Raw genomic sequence first — 24064 nt, forward strand, 5'->3', positions numbered from 1 at the left:
AACTCAGACTGTTTATGTTGTGGAAACCAGCAGCTTCTCCTCAACATCCCTCACCAGCGCCGCGCTGCCGCGACTCTTCCCTCGTATTTCCTCCTGCGATATGGCGGCTGTCAGGCGATGAAATAGTTTCCTTGACCAGAGCGAGCCCCGCCTGTTGTTCTAGTGTCGGGGTTTTAGCGCCGCAATAAAGCATCTCCCGCTGACAGACTTATCTAATAGGCCTGTCCCTTTCGGTGCCAAATCATGCTCTGAATTTCTATTAGGCAGAAGCGTGGAATAAAGCAGGATCATATCAGACAGAGGAGCCGGATGAATGCACGCAACCCCCAGCGCACACACGCCGGTGACATTGGCGCCTGCAGAGGAGAAGTCGTCAATCTACACGCCGCTCACTCAGTCAATCTTTCGCCAAATGTTCCGCTGCTTCCTCCAGTACGACTTTCATGATCCCCTGACATTGCCGAAGTTGAGCTTGACATTTTTCGTTTGGAGTCCAACATCTTGTCAAACAGAGGGAAGATTGCGATGAAAAATTCATTCCGATATTTCTGCTTCTTCCGGGATGAATCCCTCGGCTTCTAATTCAGCTGAATCGGCAGCTCGCCTCCGTCGGGTGACCACCGGCGTGTCAGGACGTGGAATCGGTGAAATGTCGAGCGGAGGGCTTCAAGTGCGCTGAGGTTCATTTTTTATATCAGGAGTTAGAGTGCGACATGAATGTGATCTCTTCCTGCATCCAAGTCAGGTATTGGCGACTTTACTGAGTTTTTTAATTCATCTGGGTGGACTTGGTCTGGATCCAGGCTACAACGCCGAAATGTTGGCCACCTGGGAGCAGGCTCGCAAGTCTGAAGAGTCCAGGTCCAACTGTGCCACTGCCCTCTCTGCAGTACCCACTATGGCCAGTGGGGGCAGTGCAAAGAAGCTCCTCATGTTTTCTTTTTCTTTCCACTTATTGACATGCCATGGATTGTTGGATGGTCATAATGTTTCCTGCATCTCAGGCAGACAAGGGAAATATAAGGAGGAATCCAATTCCTCCCTTAATCCTCGACACCTAACCCTCCACCTCAGCCCTCAAAACCAAGTTTCACAAGCAAGTTTCAGCATGAACCTGATAATCTAACAAAACACTTTTTTTAAAATAAAAAAAACGAAATGTCATAAATATTCACTGACTAAAACAATTTTTTTCAGGAGGTTAAACAAAAAAAGTTGATGCATTACAAAGCATTTTATATTTCAACCTCAGACGATCTGAAATCAAAACAAGCTGCCAAAAACAATGTGAATTAGCGAAAGCGCTAGCAATAAACCACCACAGTTAGCAGTAAGCAACATAGTCAATGGAGTAACAACATTTGATAAACCCAAACAAGTTTCACAAACGTTTCAGCGTGAACCTGATAAACTCATAAAATGCGTTTTTTAAAAATAAAAACTATGACGAAATGTCGTAAACATTCACTAACTAAAACCATTTTTTCAGGAGGTTAAACAACATAAAGTTGATGCATTACAAAGCATTTTATATTTCAACCTTAAATGAGCTGAAATTATCACAAAAACAATGTGAATTAGCGAGAGCTAGCAACATGACACCACTCACAGTTAGCAGTTAGTCGTAAGCAACATATTGAACGGAGTAACAACATCTGTTTCAGCGTGAAGATGACCATCCAAAAATGGCGCACAAACCTGTGGCACAGTGTGGTGTTTTTGTGCAGCTAACAATAAACCAAAAGCAGCAGCAATAGTTCCAAAGTTGGCTTCCAATATTTGGTTTTCTCTGTGGCCCAGTGAGCCACAATAGTCCTCTCCTGCTTTCTGCGTTGGTCCTTTGCTGTGTTTCTCTGCTCCAAAAAGGCTTTATCCTCCTCTCCTTCTGTCCTATTGTGTACGGACGCTGCCCTCATCAAAGTGGAGCTACAAGGGCACGAGGCTTCCGCAGGCTAGCACAAAGAAAGTCAACCAGCGTGTGTGTGTCAGTGTGTGTGTGTGTTCCAAAGATGTAGCTGTTGTTCTTGTCCTTCAAATCTAACTCCCAACATGAATGTGGAGTTGACAAGAAAGGGTGATTCAGGCAGAAGAAGAGCAATAAAGACAAACATTAGACGAAAACAAAGAAGGAAATGAAACTCAGCTAGTGTTTGGATTGTCGCCGATTTTGACTCATGTGCTAATAAAGTTTCTTTCTGTGGTTAAAAAAAGACGGATGTGACCAGAAGAGGTTTCTGTTTTGCCACTGCTGTGTGCGTGGGAACAGTCGAGCGTCTCTTCAGACAAACATTTCAGCTTGTGTCTAAGTGCCTGAAGAGAACTTTTAAGTGTTTCATTAACCAGATGAAGCGCTGATGACCGGAGTCTGCTGAAGAACTTGCCTCATTTCTCATTAGCAAAACGCTTAAACAGACATTTCACTTGTAAAAATGCAGCGCAGCTGCGTTCAGTAGTTAGTTTGGCGTGACGCCGCCACTAATCACAGTGTGTTTAAGTGACGGGCGAAGCAGGTGGCGCGACAATGCGTCTGCGGCTGATGTCAGATGGCGCTAACCACCTGACAAACCCGATCAGTTCGGATCACAGAGAGGTTCCGGATCAAGCAGCATCTGCTGGAGGTTCAGTGAATTTGACACAGCTAATGGGTTCAACAAGAGCAACAAGAATCTGGACGAGGGGAGAACTTTGGAACCACCCAGTACAGATTAGCATAGCGGCTAAGCTAGCAGAGGTCTCATGATCTTCTTCTTTCGGCTTCAGATAAACGTATTGAATTAGAGGAAGATGGTGAAGCGCTCGTGATATTTGATCGCTAGTACAGTCGGGGTTAGGTCCTTCGTAATGGCAAAGTAGTGGGATTACAGCTGTTCAGTGGCCTAGGTCTTTGTATTTTCAGAGAATGTAAAACAGAAATTGTATTGGTTAAAAAAAAAACGGGAACAATTCTTGTTTTTTTTATCTTAACTTATGCTAAAAAGACAAACATTTTTGAGAGCATCTTGGAGTTTTTTTGGTATATTGGAAGTGTTGTTCATCCGGGATCTGTTTGGACCGCAGTAAAAAATGCAATTTTTTGTCCTGGAGGTCGCTACAAATGGAGTCATAGCCAAATTTAGCCATCTCCCGAGCCATTTTGAAACGCATCCTCTGTCCCGCGGTGTAAAAAATTGACATTGGAAAGTGGATTTTTGCATCCCGTACTGAGACCAAAGGAAGCCTTCAGTGATGGATGTCGACGCACGTTCCGCTTTCCGTGGCATAAGAAGCAAAAGGAAGTGTCAAGAACCTATAGTACCTCTAGAGTATGACAGCTATACATGCATCCAATACTTGCAAGTAGTGATGGATAGCTATCATGAAACAGTGTCCTGATTTTCAGAGGCCAGTAGATGGCGCTCTTGGTTTAGAAATGTGAGGTTTCATTGAAGCGAGTGTGAGTGTTGAGGATTTAAAGAGGAGAACAGCGAAACATTTCTTCAGTGACGCGATAAATAATTGAGCTGTCGAGTCAAAACACTTTCTGGATGAACATACCAGGAAGTCCAAGGTGAGTCGTTTTAAAAACTGCTACCAGTTAATCACAACACAACATTTTCTAAACCAGAAACCCGGTGAGGAAATGTCGAAATTGCCGGTCTCATATTTCGGCTTTTTACCACCAGAAAAGTAATTATCGGCTGCTGTTTAACAGAAAAAGACCTCATCCTTCCTCTGTGTCCTTGTGACTCTCAGAAATCTAGAAAGAGCTCTCGCCCTCTGTCTTTCATTCCGAATAAACGGGTTATTAAAAAGCTTCTTTTCGCCAGAGGTTAACGTTTTGCTGAGAAATACTGCGGAAAGCAACAGCAAAAATGCCAATTAATGCAGAGTAAATGTGCTCCACATAAGGCGGCACATAAACACAGAGCGTCGGCGCACAGGCAGACAGACCCCGCTGCTTATCGGAAAGAGACAGAGATCAAAGTGGGAACAGCCAGAGAGCAGAGGGTGAGAGATGATGCTGATACGAAGCAAAGGGGAAGATAGAGAACAGCGTCAGGGCAGGAGACAGGAATAGAGGAAGCGTGAGAGTCAAATAGAAAGTCTATTGACTGAAATGTAGGTACAAAAATAAAGGTTTTTCATTTTCCATCAGTGGTTTCAATGATTTTTTTTTTTCAGGTGAACTAGCAGGAACCTGGAGGCTACGTCCTTAACAGAGGAGCTGCAGATAATCGCTGGCAGTGCTTGCTCCTCCCAGGTTTGACTGGTCTGAGAAGCTAGCCGTCTATTGGCATTGGTGTTGCTCACATCAACAGAAATTTTCATGAAATATTGTTGAGAAAATGTGAGGAAAAATGAGAGAAGACACCCTGAAAATGCTGGTCATGTGATGCTAACTAAAGCTAAGAGGGTAACTGACATCATTTCAACCAAGACAAGAGAAAGAAGAAATACTATTCACAGACAATTTTGTTCCCACACATGACCATGAAATAAACCGCGATGCAGACGAGTGTGAAGCTTGCGACATAAACTCTGCACAGAAACGGAGGAAGTTGTGAGCAAATACCAGCAAAGATTTGAGCAATTCAAAGACGAAAACCAGACGACACGTTATTCATTGTTCACACTCACTTCCTGCTTTACACAGTCTACCAATCTCCACTCGCGGCAGAAGCGTTAACATCTGAAACATAGTTTAGTTGACTCACTAACAGGCAGGTTGTTATGCCGGCAGAAGATTTTATCCCTCAAAGTAATAACATTAAAATACGATCGATCAATATTTTGTTTTTTCAGGAGGCAAAACAACATAAAATTCAATTGCATTATGCGGCATTTTAGATTTCAAAGCTGAAATCAGTTAGCAAGAGGGTTAGCAACAAGCCACCACTCACCCTGAATAGCTGGGCCGCCTTTTCTGATTCTCATCTGAGGAGTCAAACTGCAGTTAGCAGTAAGCAATATACTGAACGGAGTGACATCATCTGATAAACCCAAGCGATGCCAAGCTCTCAGTACAACAGAGATACGGATCCTCTGAAACATATTATTAACACTAGTTAATTTTATGAAAGAAAAGAAGCCTTCTCCCTCCCTCCCTCTGTGCTCCATCCTTCCCCTCTGCAGTACTAAAGCCTGCTTGGGAGTCAGAGCAAAGGGAAATATGAGCAGTCTCCGCGGAGGCAGTCGACCAGGAGATAAAGAAGAGGAGTAGTTAAGCTTTGTCAACACCGAGACTCAAAACTCTGCACGATAAAACAGACGAGAGCAAACACAAGGCTTGGACTTTGGCTACTGTGTTCTTTTCTTCAGAGACTCGGGGCTTTGAAATACACTGCAAGGAAATTAAACATTAAGGGAAGAGGGAAAGGCACCTCGAGCACTGGGATCGACAGCGGTATAGAAAAAAGGGGCTTATATTTCTTTGCATTTTCTGCAAAGCATGAAAAAGCTTCCACTCCTACTGGAAATGTTATGCAGTATCGTAAAGCATTTCACTCTCATGCAGCAAAGAGAATATGGAAGCCACTTTTGCTCATGCTGCACTCAGCCATCCAACCAAACAAGTATGTCACCATATAAATAGCACTATTGTGTCTGTTATGGGGAAGGCAACTGACTCAGGTTAACACCAGCATCATGGAATATTGGGTTACAAATGAAAGAGGCCTCCAACAGGCCCCCATCTCTCGGTTGGTGCTTCTGACAAGGAACATCCGCCACACATCTTTAGCACAAGGGTCGGCCCTTCTATGCCAACTGTAGAGGTCAAACTGGACCATTTTGATTCTTTTCTTTTCCCCCTTTCAGAACACATTAAGGTACTTGCAAACCATCAGGATCATACCAAAATGGAAACCCTTGGAAGTTAGTTCAATTCCAACCAACCCTGACAGTTTTACTGAAAAACAACACTCTGTTTTGCAGATATTTTGCAGACAAATGGACCAATCATATTTATATATAAACATATAAAGTGTAATTATTGCTTAGATCCATGTTGCATTTGGAGTTCACTTGACACCCACTACAGGGTTTCCCCCAAGGAAGCTCACGACGTATCTCCGTCTTGAAATAAACAGTCCTCACTTCACCACGCCAACAGCTTTAGCTTAGCAGAGTCGCTGACAGGAAGCTATAAGAGTCGTGGAGCGCACAGACATGGTCTGCTGTTGTTGTCAGACTGTGGCGCACCTTGACTAACGCATTTTCAGTCTGAATCCCTGCACAGTCTGAGCTTCTTTTTCCACTCATCTCTGCCAGAGATAAGGTTAATCACTGGGTACAAGAATAGCATAAAAAAGTGTACATATATATTTATATGTCTGTGTGTGTTCTTTGTGAGAACCTGTATGTGTTTTTAAACAACAGTGAGGACATTTTGGACGGTCCTCACTTTGTCAAGCTACAGTTTGAGGGTTAAAGCTACAAAATAACTAGGTTATTATAATTGGATTTTAGTTTGGTTGAGAGTAAAGGTAATACATATATATATATATGGTATTATATAGATCTAGATCACTTCTGCACTCCTCTCTGTGTGTGTTTCAGTGGCAGAGCGAACTGGTTATGAAGCGCAGTGCAGCACATGAGCGCTGGTTTCACCTTGACCTCTCCCGGTGAGCTGCTTGCCAACATGATCTGATCACTACAGCGTGAGCCCTGATAAGCCCTGGCCTCAACCCGACTGTTTTTATCTCTGCAGCTCCCTCAAGCTCACACCTCAATTTTGTGGCGGATTGTGATCGACTTGCAAGTACAAGAAAGACGACCACGGATTCCATGCTCCTGGTTTAATCAGATGTGTTTCAGGCGAGTTCGCGTCTGTGTCCCACTCAGATTAGGATGGCGGTGATAGCGGAATGGAACCAGTGGAGTGCTGGAATTTATTCTGGTCTATAGAGCAATTAAATTGCGCCGTCGAGGTGTAAAATTGAAGGAGAGGTCCAAGCACAGAACCTTGAGGGACCCCAAGAGGATAAAGGCTGTGAGTGACAGGAGCTGTTTCAGCGCCATCGTGAGCACAAACTGGATTGGAATTGTTCGGACAGTTTAGGACTGAAGTAGGAAGATAGAACGGGGTGACTAGTTTGAGGGGTTCCACTTTTTGTCGTAACTGGGTCATGTACTGCAGAGGAGCAACATCTTACACCAGGCAGGAAGTGTTTCAGATGAGACTTGTGGAACGTATAAGCCGCCTCAAAACCAAAGTGAACTTGGTGCACTGCTCCACTTCTATCAATTATTCAAAGACATTATCTGATTTTAAAGAATGTTTTCCAGCGTGTTAGCCCAGTTCTGACATGGGAAAAACCAAAATGAATCAGACTGACAACTACAACAGTGGGAATTCCCACAGCCATAAATAAAATTGTGCTCTCCATAATTCCTTTTGAAAACATCCATTTCGCACTGCATAAGTCATTCAGTCCTCAACTAAACACATCATTTTATTCCATCAACATCGATAGAAAAACCTTCCTTATGAAAGAGATTCATTTAGATGTGTTGATTTAAAAACCTGTTCCTGGAAAAATATTGCTTAATTTGAGCAGGACTGAGTCCGGGTTTATGTCTTAACATGGGCGCAAACATGGCAACACCACAAGAGAGAAAGACAACTGAGGAAGTGGAAGCCACTCCAGGCGCATTCATCACCGTGTGGTACTCAGCTGCAACCATGACAGGGCAACATGCAGGAAGCATCGCAACCGAACCTTCAGCCTAAGCTTCCTTGGGAGTCAAATCCTCAAAACTGAGGGTCCACAACATAACTAGAGTCCACAGCGGTTACCACACTGGGATTCAAACCTGCATCTATTCAGTTTTTACTTCACAGATAATAAACACGGAAGCCGTGTTTCTGCACCATTTAAAGTGGATCACATTCTCACACCAGCAGTCGATCAACACACCAGGCCCATCATAAACAATCTTCATCCTTCCAAATTGATTTTTAAAATCCCCTCTTCGCTGGAATGAATTTGCTTCCCCTGAATATTTTTAGTTGTTTTCGCTCATGTCGACCCGTGACTCTGAAGGCATGAGAAAATAAATATTAATACTGATTGATGTCTTTTTTACTCAAATGAAGTCAAAGCAAAAGAAAAAAAAGAGGTTTGCTCCGACATGCAAGGTTGTTTGTCAACTGAAATGGAAAATAGAAATGGTTGTCACTCTCACGGTTCAGGAATTACACGGCGAAGGTTGTTTTGCTCGAACCCGCCAATGCTATTTTCAGAGCTGCTTTAATATGTCATTTTCATCAGCAAGTGCCTTTTTTGTCATGTTTATCCCCTTTTTTATTTTACTGTACTTGCTGAATTTATCAAATGTTTTTTTGTTTATAGCTCATGAATAATAGCTAATATTTTATATATGTTTTTTGTTTTGATTCATGAAGCAACTTGTCAGAGTCCACTAGTTGGCACTCTCATTTTATTGCTGCTAAAATAATAAACATAGAGCGCCACCTACTGAGCTCTGAGAATGAGGTCACTGCGTCAGCCAACATGGCTTGGTGTCCCATACTCAAGGCCCAAGGTGGTCCCAGTAAAACCAATAAGGTAGTGAGGAAAAAAGTAAAAATATTCCAATTTCTTCAATATTAAACATTAAAAATGGCTGCATTGAACATTGAACGCCTGCTGCACATCGCAACACGACATTTAAAAAGAAAATTTCCCGACACTCGGTCACACAGATCAAACTGTAAAAGCCACTGACCCATATCTATCACTGAGAAGTGTTCAATTCCAACACCGATGCGACGGTGGGGAAACTTTGTTTGTGTGTATTCGACTTGTTGTAATGACTTTCTGTCTCTGCCGGTGCAGCTGGATGATTTAAGAAGGATTTATTGGCTTCTGACCAAACTCATTCAGCAGCGGCGACAGACTGTGGCAGCCATTAATCAAAACAAAGATATGCACGTAGAACTTTGCCACTCTCTTCAAAGGCTTTCATCATTCCTGACAACTTGAATATCACATTTTGCCACTTAAACACCTTTAAGTCAAATGTTTGGCCAACTTGGGGGCTTTTATCCAGAACTTTCAGGTGAGAAATTGACATATTGATGAGACATTAAATGATGGCAAACATCTCCAAAAACGATACATTGATCACGTGAAAATAGAACAAAATTAATTTCTCCAAAGTGCCATGTCATTTCAAGGAACTTGGATGACTGCAATGTCCAAACATTTTGACCAAATGCATCTAACACGATGAGAAAAAAAAACATTTTACTCTCAAATAAAGACGTGAGAAGAGCAGAATCACATAGTGAGATAAGTAATAAAAGGCATTCATGGTGGTTTAATAACCTACACATTTTATTAACAATATACCCTCAAGAACGTGAGAGAAAATTAAATGTTTGAGGACAAATACTAAAAGTTAAGACTATTAAAATGTGAAAGAAAAAAATAAGATGTTTAGGTAGTAGGCAGCTCAGGTCACAGTCCTCTCACCTGAGCCACCTCAAGTGGCCCCTCATAATGAGGGGTGCAACACTGAGTCTCTCCCGGATGACTGCGCTTGATTCTAACACCACCAGCCCGAAACATCCTGGACATTAAAAGCACTTCAATAAAAACCCCTCGGCGAACATAAACAAAACCCAGCTTCTGTGAAAGTTGAACACAAGCGGCGAGGAAACTTCATAAATGTCTTGTTGGCAAAAACAAGCAGACGGTGCGACAGAGGATACTACTGAAGAGCAACATCGTGCGTGACGTCTGCGTCAATCCAGACAACTAAATTCTCCTGAGCACACGTGACACACCTTATTATTTGTGTGCTTATACTGTCTCCTTGTGGCCAACAGTGATATTGCTACCTATGGAAAAAAGGAAGACGCAAAACCCAACTCCTCAAAATGATTTGTATTCGAATAATTATTAGAAAAACAAATTCGGGACAGCCTTACAAGAGTTGTGCTTTATTGAAAAAAGTATTTTCTACAATTGATTGCGAGAGCAAGTGTCGATCCATCACCCGCGCCCCAGGCACCTCCGTCCATCAAACAGGACGACAGCACAGTGCAGAGCTCACGTTGGTCATCGCCGCAAAGGTACCTTTTTGTCGGCACAAGACAGCTGGAGATGACAGGTGAGCGATGGCGACTGTGTCGGTCGGAACATGTTTGTGCAAGAAAAGTCCACTAAGATGGTGACACAAGGCAAAACCGAAACACAACATTGGAAACTTCATCGAAGTCAAAAAAAACAAAGAGCCCTGACAAGGGCAAGAGCAGGAAGTAATGATCAAGTTTAGTATAACTAGAAAAGTAATACCCCGAAACAGGAGTGTGATTAGTAGTCAAACCTGCAGACGTCTAAGACGGGGATCTTTAAACCGCTATAATGCTGTTAACTGAGCACGTTTGTGGTCACCTTCACCACCACCTTATTTTCGCCAGCAATTGCATCAGACATTAGAATCCACACAGTGGCAGCTTGACAAATTCATCAGGAAATTGGCTGGTGGGGTTGTTTCGGGACACGACGACGACATGTACGAGACTGTATATTAGGTTGCAGAGCATTCACCAGGACATGAAGTCCAGACTCCTCAACCAAACAGAGACGTTTTGCTTTAGTGCGCAAAAAAATCTTTGACACAAGATTCAGTTTCAACTTAACAATGCCACTGGTACCAACTGAGCACACGGGCATCCTATCACTAACGCCAACTCCAAAGCCAAAGTTTCAATAGAGCCCCCTCTGGGGGCCATTACAGAGCCATTTCTGATAACTAAGATACAAAATGTATCACGAAAAGCTAATCTATCAGCAGCAGTGGCCCCAAACACCAGCGAGACTACAACCATTAGACAGACTGCTTGTTTGCTCGGCTCAGCTCTTCAAGTCTTCCTTGTTTATATGTTTTCTTTTGCACACAACAAACTAACTTCTTTGTTTGGGCGTTTAGATTTGTCAATAGTTTGTTTCTATGAGCATCTAGCGAAACCATATGCGTCTCCATATTATACGGACGCCCACGATTGCTGGCACAAGAAAAAGTGTTTAGGAGCTACAGCAGTATACGGACAAATACATTTCCTCACTGGTGCTAAGGTAACACAACTTGATATCAACAAAAAAGTAAACAAATGGTTAAAGTGATATTTGGATAAGAAACAAAAGTGACTGAGGCGTGATGCTCTCATGGCATCTTTGTAGTTTTTAGTGTTGTGTTCTCGCCTCTGTTCAGATGATTTAAGGGTCAAGTTGCATCACGTAAACGCAGTGAAAACATACCTGTTAGCACAACTTTTCTGTTTGTTTGTTATCTGCCAGGCCAGACTTGCATAGCACTTCGTCGACATTGCAGTGTCCTTGAAGTATTTGCTCCGATCAACATCCAAATACTGCTGCCTGTGTAGTGTGTTAGACTGAAGGCAGGCTTGGAGAAATGAAAGGAAAAAAAAAAGCTAGTTTCCATCCGGTTAATTTAGAAAAATAAGAAACATTATTATGACAAATATAAAGAACAATCTCTCGATGCAGAAACCGGATGGATCGTACCGAATGAGTCGGACACTCTGGCACAGACTCTTTCTGCTTGTGGTCGTCTCAGTTCGTGACGTGCTCCGACATTTATGTACTCACTAACCCCCAAATCAAAAGATGTAATCCCGGGTCATTTTGAGCGAGGGCATGGCTTCGTTCACGTTCTGGTCCAGGCGGTGATACTCGATGGTGTTGCGAGAACACAGACTGTCCTTCCACCGTCGACTCTGAGTCAGGAGGAAGATCTGAGAGGAGAGTATCAGGGAGGTTATCGCCGTAATAAAGTGTTCAAGCGATATGGGCTGAGCCAGCCACAACATTAATAGTCTAATATATCTAATACCTAATGCGAGTGCACTGCTGTTTTTCCCACCACAAGTTGGCTCTCTAGACTTTAAATGACTTACCTTCCTCTTGTTGTGATAAGCGATGTAGACAATGGCCACCAGGAAAGCCAGAATGACCAGATGGAAGAAGAAGTGGGAGTCTTGGTCATCGCTGTTGTAGACGTTGGACACTCGAGAGTCTTCCGTTTCGTCCGACGGCGTCGGGTGAGCAACAGGCTGGTCTTTGTTTTCATTGATGGCTTCCTGCTGGTAATCGTTGCTGAGGTTAGCAGCGCCATCATACGTGTAGTCGTCATCCCCATCATCCCCATCGTCGGGATAACTATCCAGGTCTATGGGTAGCTTGGGACCCCTCTCGGTGGCTGTCAGAAGGATGGGCTCTTTCTCCAGCAGGGACGGGTTCTGAGAGGCGGTGTCCGAGTCAGTGACCATTAACACAGTGGCGAGACTGTTGGTGGGCTGCGCAGCTTCCGGGGTCTTTGTTGGTTTCACTTTCACGTCATCTGGTTTCACCTCATCTGGTTTCACCTTCACCTCATCTGGTTTCAGGTCTCCTGCACTGACTGGGTTTTGCTTCACGCCGGTCGCTGAGGTGTTGTTAGTGTTGACTCCTGGCGCCTTGTCATTTTCCGGGGATGTTTTAGGAGAAACGGTTACCGCGGGGTTGCGCTTAGATTCATCTGCTGCCGGCGCCGCTGTTGCTGCGTTTGTATCGTTGGTGGTGTTGGACGTTTTTGATGGAGTATTGGGAGCTGAGGGTGCAAGTTGGGCAGAGGTTTGCTTTGCGGCAACTTGATCCTTATTTGCAGCCGTCGAAGGGATGATTATGGATGAATTTCCCTGTTGGGTTGTTGCTTTTAATTCTGAAAGAAAAGACCAACACATGCATCTGAGATTGGAAAAAAAGCAAAAACACCGCCTTGTATTTAATTCCAGGGGAAACTATGTCAATATAAATCTGTAAGTACTGCAAACTACAAAGTATTATTAGATAAACATGTCACTTAAAGAGCTGAATGAGGTGCCTTGGAAACCAAACCAGGCAACAAATGTTTTGTTAATGTCTCACAAGAGCCACTCCCAGATTGAGAGTATAAACTGTACACAAGACTGTTGTTGGCAACAGTGGAAACTTATCTTACCCAGGGGAGCTAACCTCAAGACATGTGGGTGAGTGACTCAAAAGACATGAGAGAAGTAAGTGGTCAAAACGAAACAGAGATAGTCAAAAAAATCCCTACCAAGAGTCATAAACATGGTCTGTAGCAAGAAGAGAGAAAGTAGGAACGAGAAATGAGGAAATGACATTTGATACGGCAGCACTCGTCCGGAGGGAATTGACTTACTGAACATGCCAAAAATAATCATGTAACTGGTGTATGAGAGAAAATAAAGCAGCGTTGTTTCATGAAATATTTGTCCTCCATAATCAACACAATCTTGAGTCTTGTTTCAAGATGTAGAGGGCGTCACAGGATGTTTGGAGCTCTGTTGTTAAATCTAGAGGCACAGAATAGCTAACGTTTGGCGCTGCGTTGCTCAATCTTTGGGGAACTAAGGAAATTTTGTGAAATAACTTTCACTGCAGTTTTGACCCCACTCACGCACTTCAATTTGAGGTCATTGAAATTCATATTTTTTATTATAATATTATATTTTATTATAATCTTTTTTAACAGGCTGCACTCTCTTATATGGACGTGAAGAAAATGTCTTCAAAAGTCTTATCTTTGGCAATAAAAGTGAACCTATGCTTGACACACAGTCCTACATGTGACTGAATAACAGCGCTTTTCTTTATAATCACAACAGGCTGTTAACAAATCCTGGCACTGAGCAACTGAATTAAGTTCCCTGCCACACAAAGCCAGCTCAACAACATTCTGGCATAATAGCTTCTTGTTTTCAGCCGCAACCGAGTTAATAATAACAAGATGGATTTAGTGTACTGTTTTTATTACCCAATCTAGTCATAAAAGCAGATTTTATGAGTGTTTTGTTGCAAAGGTCCCACCAATTTCATGCTTAAGATAGCAGCTTGCTCTTGTCCTGTCCGACTGAATCAATGTTTCCATTGAGCAACTTTTATCCTGTGGGAGTCTGAGGTGTTGTTGAAGGACAGATGACAGAGAACACTCAGGAACGAAAATGAAGTCCTCACACGAAGAAAGGGACTATTCATACACATGGGCCGAGCATAAACGTTGGCTGAACAGGAGACGTCTGTGCTCGAACGGATTTACTCAGCTGAGCCAGACTTGGGCGGGAGAGCAGAGCATCATTCAACTCACGAGAAACAAACCTGACAGCGAGTTCAAATTCAATCGAGAATGTGCTCAAACCAAATCACGCAGTGTCTTGCTACTTGTCATTTCAGGTTATGTCAAGTTAGTATGTTTATTTACGACAACAGTTTTGCTAAACTTCATCATATGCCTTTAGATTGTTAGGAAAGCTATATCAACCAAAAGCACATGAAATACCACAATAATCTCAGCAATAAAAGTGACCTCAGGATCAACTTGACACAACCTGCCATTAAATAGGTAAAGTGAATAGGGGTCCATGCAGCCTAAGGGTGAACTACAAAGGAGGTCTATTAACACGTAATGAGCTTGGGGCTGGCAGCACAGATATATGAGGTGAACATCTGGAATCTGAAGATTCCCACAAGTCTCTCTAGGTTTCCTAATGCTAAATTCAAAATACGATCAAACCCGACGAGATGAGTGACGATATAAGAACGCAAAAAGATCTTGTTTCATAGAGAAAAGATTAACTTTTGTATGTGTTGCGCCTTCGCTGGTGTAATGTAATAATAAGGTTTATATATTCGTATAGTAATTCACCTGCCTTGACTGCGGCGCACACTGGTCAAACAAATGTGATTTCAGCTTTAAAGACAGGTCAAAAGAAATGGGAGCGAAAACAATAACAAGTCTTTGGGAACAACATTTGAATCGTTGTTTAACAAACGTGTCACTTTAACACACGACACGACACACGACAGGCCGCAGAACTTTTCTTCCAATGTACCTGTAAAGTCGTGATTTGGAAACACAACGAGCGCCTGTCATCCGAGAGCTCACCTGACGTGTTAGCCGATTAGCATCGGCGGTTAGCGCTGCCTTTCGGCTGGACGACAGAGGCAGAAAACATGTCAAATGTGCTTCGCAAGTGTAACATACCTCCCTGTGTGACGGTCAATGGAGCTGCCAGGCACGGAGAAACAAAAAAGTGGAACAAAAGCACCACTGAGAGAGCAAAAAGGTCTCGAGAGCTACGACTTGATACTTTCAGCAACGCCATGTTGGTACGTGAATGCGTGATATGGGCGTGGCCGTAGAGATGCGCTCAGTGACGTCAGCAAACGGGGCGGAGGCGACAGCGTCTACCGCAATAATGCTGCGTTTTATAGTTAAACTTGGATATTATTGTTTTTTTATGCGCTTTATTAACGTTTTCCCAGCGAAACAAATTTTTGAAAGCATGTATATGCTTAATATTATTTTCTTCGTGCTGGTGTTCGTAGCTATGAGTGCCGGAATTACAAGTATTAATATGAATCTCGGTGCATAGACATTCAGATATATTCTGGCCTCGTCGCAGGAACAAGGTGCCTTTCAAAAAAAAAAAAAAAAGATGAATTTTTCTATCTTAATTTATGCCCAAATCTGTCATGTTTTCAGTCTCGTAGAGTGAACAAATAATATACTTTATTTTAGTGGAGAATTGTTACTTCCATAATAAACGCTCATATGTTCTGCTATCTCGAGTTTTCCTGTCATATATTTCACACACTACAATCCCATGGGTTCCTTTGCGAGTCTGGCCTGAGCCTGAAGTTCTGATTCATGAGATCCAAGAATCAGGATGAGCTCCTCAGACCACACGTTGATGCAATGAACCCTTCTGACCATAAAAAAAACTCAATGCTGATGTCATGAAACACTGAGTCGTCATTCCAGAAAGACACTGCAACACAGGTTGGATTTCTTTTTATTAAGATCATAGAATGACAATAGTGTCATAAACACCAAGCATGAGTCCCATAACCAGCAGTGGAAGATGGCCATTTCCTGACCACTAGATTTCCCGTCCTGTCCCGTCCCGTCACGTCCCGTCTCGTCCATGCACCAGTGGAGGAGAGCTTTAACCCGTTAAAACAGCGCACCTTTGTTTGACCTTTTTTTATAAGACATCACATGTGTAATAAACTATTCAATACTTTCATATTTATTTAAGCTATATGTAAGAAAAAATATTTCACGGCATATGCACAGACACAAAAGACGAGTGAGACGTAACAGAATGGACACGCGGGGATGTCGTGAGTCTCTGAGCTACTGACTACATCGAGGGCAGCCTTATCATTCAATATTCCATAACATATAAAGGAATATCTCACCACTGCACTGTTGGAATGAGTGTAAATTCAATTATAGCAGCATTGTGGAGACCCTTTAGGTTCAAAATCCTTTTTCAACTCAGCATCCGTGCACAGAGAGACAAAGCATGACTGGGTGCAAAAGTAGTGGTGAGAGAAGCCAACACGACTGGACTACATGGCCCTTGCAACCAACACAATTCAAAATCCCTGTTGGAACGTTTGGTTCTGAATTGGGCTCAAAGACTTCGGCACGTCTAAACGGGTCGTCACGTTCCACCCGGACGTGGCCGCCGGCTGTAGCACATCTAGGGGAGAGAAGGGTGTCGTGGGGCGCAGACTAATCAAGTTTAGGACCTGGAATATTTAAAGGTAGGGAATGCATGTGTGCTCGGAGGTCTCCCAAGTGCTTCTGCGGTCTCTCTCTATGCCTGGAACTCCAGGCCCAGACCAAGTTTGTGGCCGCCGGCGTTGATGTTCTTGCCATCAAGAAGGGCCGAGAGCGTCAGTTTGATGCCTGAGAGGAAGAAGGAAAAAAGTACATTTATTTCATGCTTCATCAAGATAGGACAGATTTGTTTGGATGCGGTTCTTTTGCCGAAGCAAGAATTCCATTGTGATACAATTTGCACTGGACTTTGTGGTCAATATTGTGTGGCATTATCTTACACATTCATTTACATGAGCTATTAACCCGTAGGGTGCCAAAGTCAAAATGGTGACGGCAGCTTGGTGACATTCTCACAAGCCCAGCTGTAAATATTTACGATGTAGTTACAATTTTACACCAGCAGATGGGGGAATCCTGTAACTTCAATCTGAGCAACATTTTTTTTTACTGTGTTTCTATGACAGATTCGGCGTACATACAAAAACATGCACAGATATATATATATATATATATATATATATAAAAATCACTGAAGAAGCACAGACACTCACCAGGTTTAAGCGTCTGGGTGTATCCAAGACCCACCAGGCTGGAGTTGTTCACCTTGGCCTGCGGATGACATCATCAAATCAACAATGTCTTTCAATGCAAGCGTCTTCTGTCTGTTCTGATTTTATTCCTCTATTTTCACTTTGTCGCTCGAGTTTTCATTCTTACGGAGAACGATGCGTCGGGATCAATCTGGTACTTGGCAGCGATGCCAAAGCGAGTGTTGCTGTTCCCGGCAGTCCAGGCCAGATTGACGGCCGTCTCCAGCTTGTCATTCACCTTCTGGTAGATGGAGCCGCCGAACTCTGTGCCGTCGTTTCTGTGGGGAAGCAGCCAAATCACTTAGAGTTTCATCATCAGAAAAGAACAAGAGGTCTAATTCGACTCATCCTAACGGGTCTAGACCTGATAAAGAGGCTTCGTCAGGGGCACAGTAGGGGGAGACTCCGCTGGTAAATCCCATCACTTGGGTGTAAAAATAACTGGCAGACACCTTGAAGCCGGCAGCGAGCCGAGCGACTAGTGAGCTACTTGAGCGAGGTGAAGGAAGGCAGCAGGTCAATTCCAAGTGTCTTTCTTGGCACCAAGAACCAAAACAAGATTGGACTGAGGAAAACATGATGGGGAAAGAAAAAAAGCTATTTTTCTTCATAAGAGTTTTGTTTGAGGACTTTGCAAATGGAAGATTAAATCCACTGCGACAGACATACCTTTCACTTAAGAGCCTTAGCAAGAGGCAACAAGACGGGCATTAAAAACCATCATGTCGGCCAAGTGCCTGGCTGGGTACAAACAGGCGAGTCTGGGAATGCTACAGAGTGGCCCAGACAACGACCTACTCACATTTGAGGACAACATACGGAACTGATTCAGCATTTGAATTGGCTAACTAAACTGAAAATGAAAGATTCACAAAGTTCACAACTTACACATTCGTGTGGAGCTGGAACTCATCCGTCTTGTATCCGACAGCGAAGTTGCTCTGGGTGATCCGGTTCCTGCCGGCCTCGAAGGTCATCTGGTATCCGGCCAGCCAGCCCTCGTATCCCACCACGGCCGCGCCATGGATCGCTGTACCGTTGATGTCATAGTTGACGTCGCAGCCGATGTTGATGTGGTCACACTTGTAGGCCGTCTTGATTTTGCCACCCTTTTTCCTGAAAGGGCAGGTTTCCCAGTTTGTCAGCTGAACTTCGATCCTTAAAACAATGAAAGTTCGATTTCCTCACCCAGTGTTTGGTGAGAAGGAGGAATCGAATGTCAGCTTTAGTCCTTTAGCAACCTGTAAGAAACGTAACCAAGGTATATCAGCTCATCAACTATACAACACAGACTTTTTTTAAGTGATAAATTGAAGCGACTCTACCTGGTCTTCGATGGTGATCTCGGTCCCAAGGGTGTTATCGGTGTTCCACTTCTCCGTGAAGGTCAGCCCATGCTCCGCCCACTTGTACTTGGTCTCCAGAGATCCAGCCACCTTGCTGGTCTCTGTGTTGGCAGAACCTGTGCTAGTGAACTCCTGCAAAGTGGAACGTCCTTCACATTACCTTCAATATTCATTCAGCGGAGGGTTTCATGAGTGCGGTCCACATTGTTTTCTGTACACTTTGATGCCTCACATGCTGGCACATAACATTGAACGATACTTCCGTAAACTCTGGCAAAACAGCGGCTTTTGACACCAATAGTTCATAGCTGTGGAATGAGAACTGGTTCACCAACTCAAAGGCTCATCTTCACAGTCAATCTCAAGTGGAAAATCATCTTTGCCTTCTTGTAATGAGCCTTATTACATAAACGCCTCCATTGTCCCATTGTTCAGCAGATCAGATATCTGGCTGTGCAGCTCTCCACCAAAAGCCTCTGGAGGCTAATCTACCAATAAGCAGCTGCTGTCACACAAGTGGCATCTCAAATAATCTGATCATGCCTGCAGGCCACTTACCAGTCCATTCTCAGACTTGGTTTTCAAATCCAGCTTGATGAGCCCGAAGCCTGTGAGAGACAATAGATTTCATTACTTTAGCAATCTTCAATTGCAGTGACAAAGAGCCTACGACAATATAGGCCACAATAAAATGACAGCTTCATTAGAGCTCAGAAATGGGTGAGCCCGCTCCTGACAATAGACTCTTACAGAAGTCAAGGAATACATGCGTCCAACTGTCCAACAGATAAAAAAGCCTTCAATAGAATGGCCAAGTGCATCCTCGTATCAACGTTAATATACATCTGATAGCAGAGAATGCCTAATGAACTTGAACCAGAATGTTTTTCTATGAAAATATTCCCATTTAAACAGGCCACAACATAGTAAATCATGGCATTGATTTCCAGTCGCGAAGCATCCAGACACTTGTGGAGCATGTTGAAGTCATTTATATGCAGCTGACTGAGCATGTGCATCGATTCACAGAGGTCTCTCAGGGAAAGCGCCCCTTATGCTACGAGCTTTGCAGACAATAGACATCATATTTCATTCGTAAACCACGTCATTAGAATACCTCATCAAATTATGACATTACAGTATACAAAACCTTTATAGTCACAATCGATGAAGAAAGCCATTTCACTGCAAGTTACAATGAGGTTTGTCTCGTACCATAACCCTTGGTGAAAACATCCTTGGCGGACTTTCCCAGGTCAACGTAGGTGGGAGGAACAGCCATTTTCTGCAGTCACAGAAGACAGTGTCAGAATGCGTTACAGTCATTGGACGAGCAACAAATCCTTCCTTTGTCTCAGAAGACCAGGCAGAAAAAAACGCCACTGAAGTTAGAACTTTAGAAAAGACCCGCAAACACAAAGCTGATATTTTTTTTAGTATATGCAACAGATTTAGATCTCCTCAAGTAGCACCACCACTAGTGTGTCTGGAAAACATCTCCCCACATGTCAAGCCTCCAAAAACAGAGATTTGGAAGGTGGAATCAGATCAATAAAGGGCATCCATCCAGACATTACCTAAAATAGCACAGCGCAACATCTTCGGGAAATAGGATCAATTTACAATGTTTTGTTTGGTTTTGAGAAATCAGTAAAATCTGAAAGATTTTCTGTAAGATTCCACTTATGCATTGTCTTCGTCCAGACAGTAAGACCTTCTTTCTTTGCATGTAAACAATGCTCTTTTCACATTGTCAGCCGTGACACATGAACATGTCACACACGGACATCAGCAACGCAACAGCATCACAACGCAGTTAAACAGCAACCACAAGAATGCAGTAAAAGATTTGGGAATGAAGTTGCATGGAGAAGAACATTAAATTTGGAGCAGTGAAGTTGAAAACATTACTTACTTTACTGAGAACTTCAGCATTTAGAACATGTCTACTTTCTTATTCAAAATTGAATTTGCCACACACTTGCATAAAGGTTTCTTCTGCAATAGGCCTTTCACCACTATTACTGATACGAGTTCTTACTTCATTCTCTGTAGTTGGGAGCAGAAGTTACTTTTTGATAACATTCATCTGAATGTTGGTAGAAGATAGAAAAACACAACCATATCACAGCTTTATCCATGAAGCAGATAACATGGCTCGAAGGTTGGACTGAATTTTCCATTTCACCTCAACCAAGAAAAAAAACGGTCAATGACAAATTGTCCACTTCAGTCCAAGATTAATTTTCGGACCCCACCCATGGCTCCTGCAAGCAGCTCAAAGGTCATCCAGCTCTATTGATCTAGCAGTCAGGGAGGGTGTCCTTGAGTTCACCGGAGCCTCGCGGCAATCACAAACCACGATCATTACAGTGTTCTGAAGGGGAACCCTGCACTGAGTGAACAGGTCACCGGTGAAATAAGCACATTTTACAAATCTAATGTGTTTATATCCAAGAATTACTCCAGCAACATGTGCGGACAATTATACAAGAGATGTAACCCAAATGTGATGCCATTTCAGGATCATGCTAGAGTTGGCACAATTCCTAGAAAACAGATGGGTCAGCCAGGTGCAGCTGAAATTGATCACAGCAGCAGTGTTTTCAGCAACTGCAGTCGTCCACTCCTTTCCTATGTGCACACTCCCCTGTAGTAGACAGGTTCTGTGAGGACATACTGTTCTGAAGGAGAGGGTTCCGTACCCATATTAGCCAATAAATAACCCTCCAAAAAGTCACATTCCAAAGAGATTTTCTTAATGATACTTGCATGAAATTACTATTAAATGAAACTAGTACTTTTATTTAATGAATTATTCAAGTAACTTGCAGAATCAGCGGCAGGATATCTGGATATAAACTCTAAGTGTCAGTCTTGGGGGGGGCCTGAAGTCCAACGGCAGCACATCACCTCAGTTCTACCTTTGTGTTAAAGGCTGTCTGGCACGGAAAGAACCTACACACAGAGTCCACATGGATTTGGAAATCGTCATCCATGACTCTTCCTTGGCATGGTGGCCAACGTCTCCATCACCACTATCTATACTACCACCCAAATACGCTCTTTAAATCCAGTCTGCTCTCCTGGAATGAGATTAACTGGCAGCAGCCTTCGGTCATGTTTCCTCTACAGTCTATAAACACACACGCAAATAGCATTGCAACCACTTAGGATGCTCTCGTGTATGACACACACGCACGCGCACGCACACGCACACACACGAAGAGAGAGAAAGAGAGAGAGAGAGAGAGAGAGAGAGGCTCAGGCTGGGAGAGTAGTTTTAAAGCTTTCACCCTTGACTCCTGGCACAACTGTCATGAGGAATGTCAGGATGTCTAGGTCAAGTACAGCATGGCCACGACACCATGTCACTCCAGCAGTTATAGTAGTCCAGCAATATCAATCACATTTTTAAACACTTGAATAACCTGTTGGGCTTCATTTAAAAAAGGAAAAAGTCACTGACATTGCTCGCTTGTTAGCTTCGGCTAACAGTTAGGGGCAGAGCGTCTGGGCATCTTGAGCAGGACAGAAACGTGGGATGAAGTAACAAACAGTCAGAGTTGATAGTTCTTTAAGCGGTTTTAGTTCAAGCCGGCAACTACTCATTGCTGCGCGAAATGACCGCTACCAGCTAACAGTAGCATCCGGCCTAGCTAGCATCACTGGCTGCAGTGAAGAACTAACACACACGTTTCGTATCGACAGACGCTGGAAGGAGGTGAAAGTCCAACGAATGGCAAAGACCAGCCGGGTCATAAAAACATTGCTTGTGATGCAATTCAACCTTTGGTTCGTACCTGACGGTGGTTCCGGTCCAGCACGAGAGGGAGCCTGCTAACTGCACGGAGAGAGGAGGAGGAGAGAGAGAGAGAGAGGAGGAGGTGGTGCGGCGTCACGTAAGCACGCAGTCACGTGAGCACCCGCCCCCGACCAGCAAAGAGTCCACGTTTGGGTAGAGCATCGAGATGATTCAAACCCCACAACGAAGGCGTTCATATTAATGGGCTAGCGTGGAAAATATGTCTGAGGTAATCCCACAAAGCAGCGTAAAATAGTCATATTATTCACCACAACCCTCATATTTCACTTTCTTTGCATGTGGTTTACGAAAGAAGGAGCAACTGACGGACGTCATCTCACGGATGTCTTTGCAGAATAACCTGCATAGCCCCTTTTTATGTGTCGTTAAGATGCTAGGCGTTTAAACGACGGGGGTCGTCTCGTGAGATGCGCATGCGCAGGTCCTGAAACCTGTGTACGTCATCACGCTCTTTCACTTCAACACGCGTTCCTGCTGTTGCCTCCTTCCAACCAAGCCGCAGTAATTTCCGCCGAAGTATGTGTCAGTTTGTGATTTGAAAACTAATGAAGAACATTTAATTCCTAAATTCAGGATATGCCTGTATTATTTCAGCGTTAGTTTCACGAATATTGCCTTTTATAATTAGAACCAAAAGGACTGTCGTCTTTAAAAGCTAATTTATAACATACAGTTTGAACACAAAACAAAAATGGAACTCACATTTCTTCATTGAAGAACATGCATTTTACAGCTAAACCACTCTTGCAATTTCTAAAAAAGCAATACCCTAGTTTTAATTGACTCTTGTAAGTGTTTTGTGCTCCATGCTTGAGTGATACTAATATATTCACCAGTAATGTAAAATACTTAAGTGATTTTTTTTTCCCCTCCCCATTAAGATACTTTCAAACAACGCGGTTTAAAAATGTATTTCAGCGCGGCATGATTAAAAAAAAACGGCAGGGGAAATGCATGAGGTTTAGTTTCCTTTCCGCAAGTCTTGATCTGTTTTTTTAATCTGCAACATGTTGCTGATGGAAAAGTGAGCAGAGAGGTTTTCTCAGAAGGATTTCATAGAAATAAAACGATGTGGTTCTGAGACGGGAACCGAGCCAAAACCCAAGCGCTTTCCTTCGTAGCAAAATGTGTTTTGGTTCAGGTGGCTGGGGAAAAGTGCAGTAAAACTGAAGATGTTTTGCAGCACCTTTTGAGATATTTTTATATTATTTTTTTACTAAAGAACATTTTGCCTCAGATATGTGTAATAATATCCGAAGAGTAAACGTTATTTAGACGTCGTGGCCACTAGATGTCAGCAACGATTTTGTCCTGCGTGCACAAAATATCATTTTAAACGGTATCGCTTTAGTATTAAATATAAAATATTAATTTAGTACACACACAACTTGCAAGTTAACAATGCTGAACCTGCTATAAATAAGTCAAATGTTTTATAAATCAATTAAAATTCAAAATCAAGGGTTATTATTTTTCAACACTATGAGTATTGTTTGCGATTTAACAAGGCTAACATATTTAACTTTTTGTGAGAGTTTTATTCATCCATTTTTTTCATATTTGTTTGTAAATTCTTTCTTCATTATTCTCATTTTTTTTAACAAGTTGCTATACCAAAATGCTAAATCTAGCGTAGCATATGCTCTGCTGCTTGCATATTCAAATCTGCGCAG

The 24064-nt window shown here is 43.0% G+C and overlaps 2 protein-coding genes across 2 annotated transcripts; both read right to left on the minus strand.

Annotated features, from left to right (window-relative positions):
- Positions 1-6428: 6428 nt before the first annotated feature.
- On the minus strand, positions 6429-15173 carry c17h5orf15 (chromosome 17 C5orf15 homolog). Its single transcript, XM_053846702.1, has 3 exons — positions 15040-15173; positions 11912-12714; positions 6429-11749 (listed from the first exon to the last, which is right to left on the minus strand). Exons 1-3 carry the CDS (start codon positions 15158-15160, stop codon positions 11615-11617), a joined length of 1059 nt encoding a protein of 352 aa, XP_053702677.1. The 5' UTR covers positions 15161-15173; the 3' UTR covers positions 6429-11614.
- Positions 15174-15832: 659 nt separating this feature from the next.
- Positions 15833-22461, minus strand: vdac1 (voltage-dependent anion channel 1). The gene is made up of 9 exons (XM_053846705.1): positions 22369-22461; positions 19781-19850; positions 19124-19173; positions 18545-18697; positions 18408-18460; positions 18108-18335; positions 17347-17497; positions 17181-17238; positions 15833-16755 (listed from the first exon to the last, which is right to left on the minus strand). Exons 2-9 carry the CDS (start codon positions 19845-19847, stop codon positions 16664-16666), a joined length of 852 nt encoding a protein of 283 aa, XP_053702680.1. The 5' UTR covers positions 19848-19850; positions 22369-22461; the 3' UTR covers positions 15833-16663.
- Between the last annotated feature and the right edge of the window lie 1603 nt (positions 22462-24064).

The sequence above is a fragment of the Synchiropus splendidus genome, chromosome 17, assembly GCF_027744825.2.
Source record: "Synchiropus splendidus isolate RoL2022-P1 chromosome 17, RoL_Sspl_1.0, whole genome shotgun sequence".
Lineage (NCBI taxonomy): Eukaryota > Metazoa > Chordata > Actinopteri > Syngnathiformes > Callionymidae > Synchiropus > Synchiropus splendidus.

Coding starts and splice junctions, on each gene's coding strand:
- c17h5orf15 (XM_053846702.1), bottom strand. CDS start 15,160: ATGGCGTTGCTGAAAGTATCAAGTCGTAGCTCTCGAGACCTTTTTGCT. Junction 12,715..15,039: donor ATTGACCGTCACACAGGGAG/GTATGTTACACT, acceptor CTTTTCTTTCAG/AATTAAAAGCAACAACCCAA. Junction 11,750..11,911: donor CTTATCACAACAAGAGGAAG/GTAAGTCATTTA, acceptor CTCTCCTCTCAG/ATCTTCCTCCTGACTCAGAG.
- vdac1 (XM_053846705.1), bottom strand. CDS start 19,847: ATGGCTGTTCCTCCCACCTACGTTGACCTGGGAAAGTCCGCCAAGGAT. Junction 17,498..18,107: donor TTCCAGCTCCACACGAATGT/GTAAGTTGTGAA, acceptor GCTTCCCCACAG/AAACGACGGCACAGAGTTCG. Junction 17,239..17,346: donor ATCCCGACGCATCGTTCTCC/GTAAGAATGAAA, acceptor TGTCATCCGCAG/GCCAAGGTGAACAACTCCAG.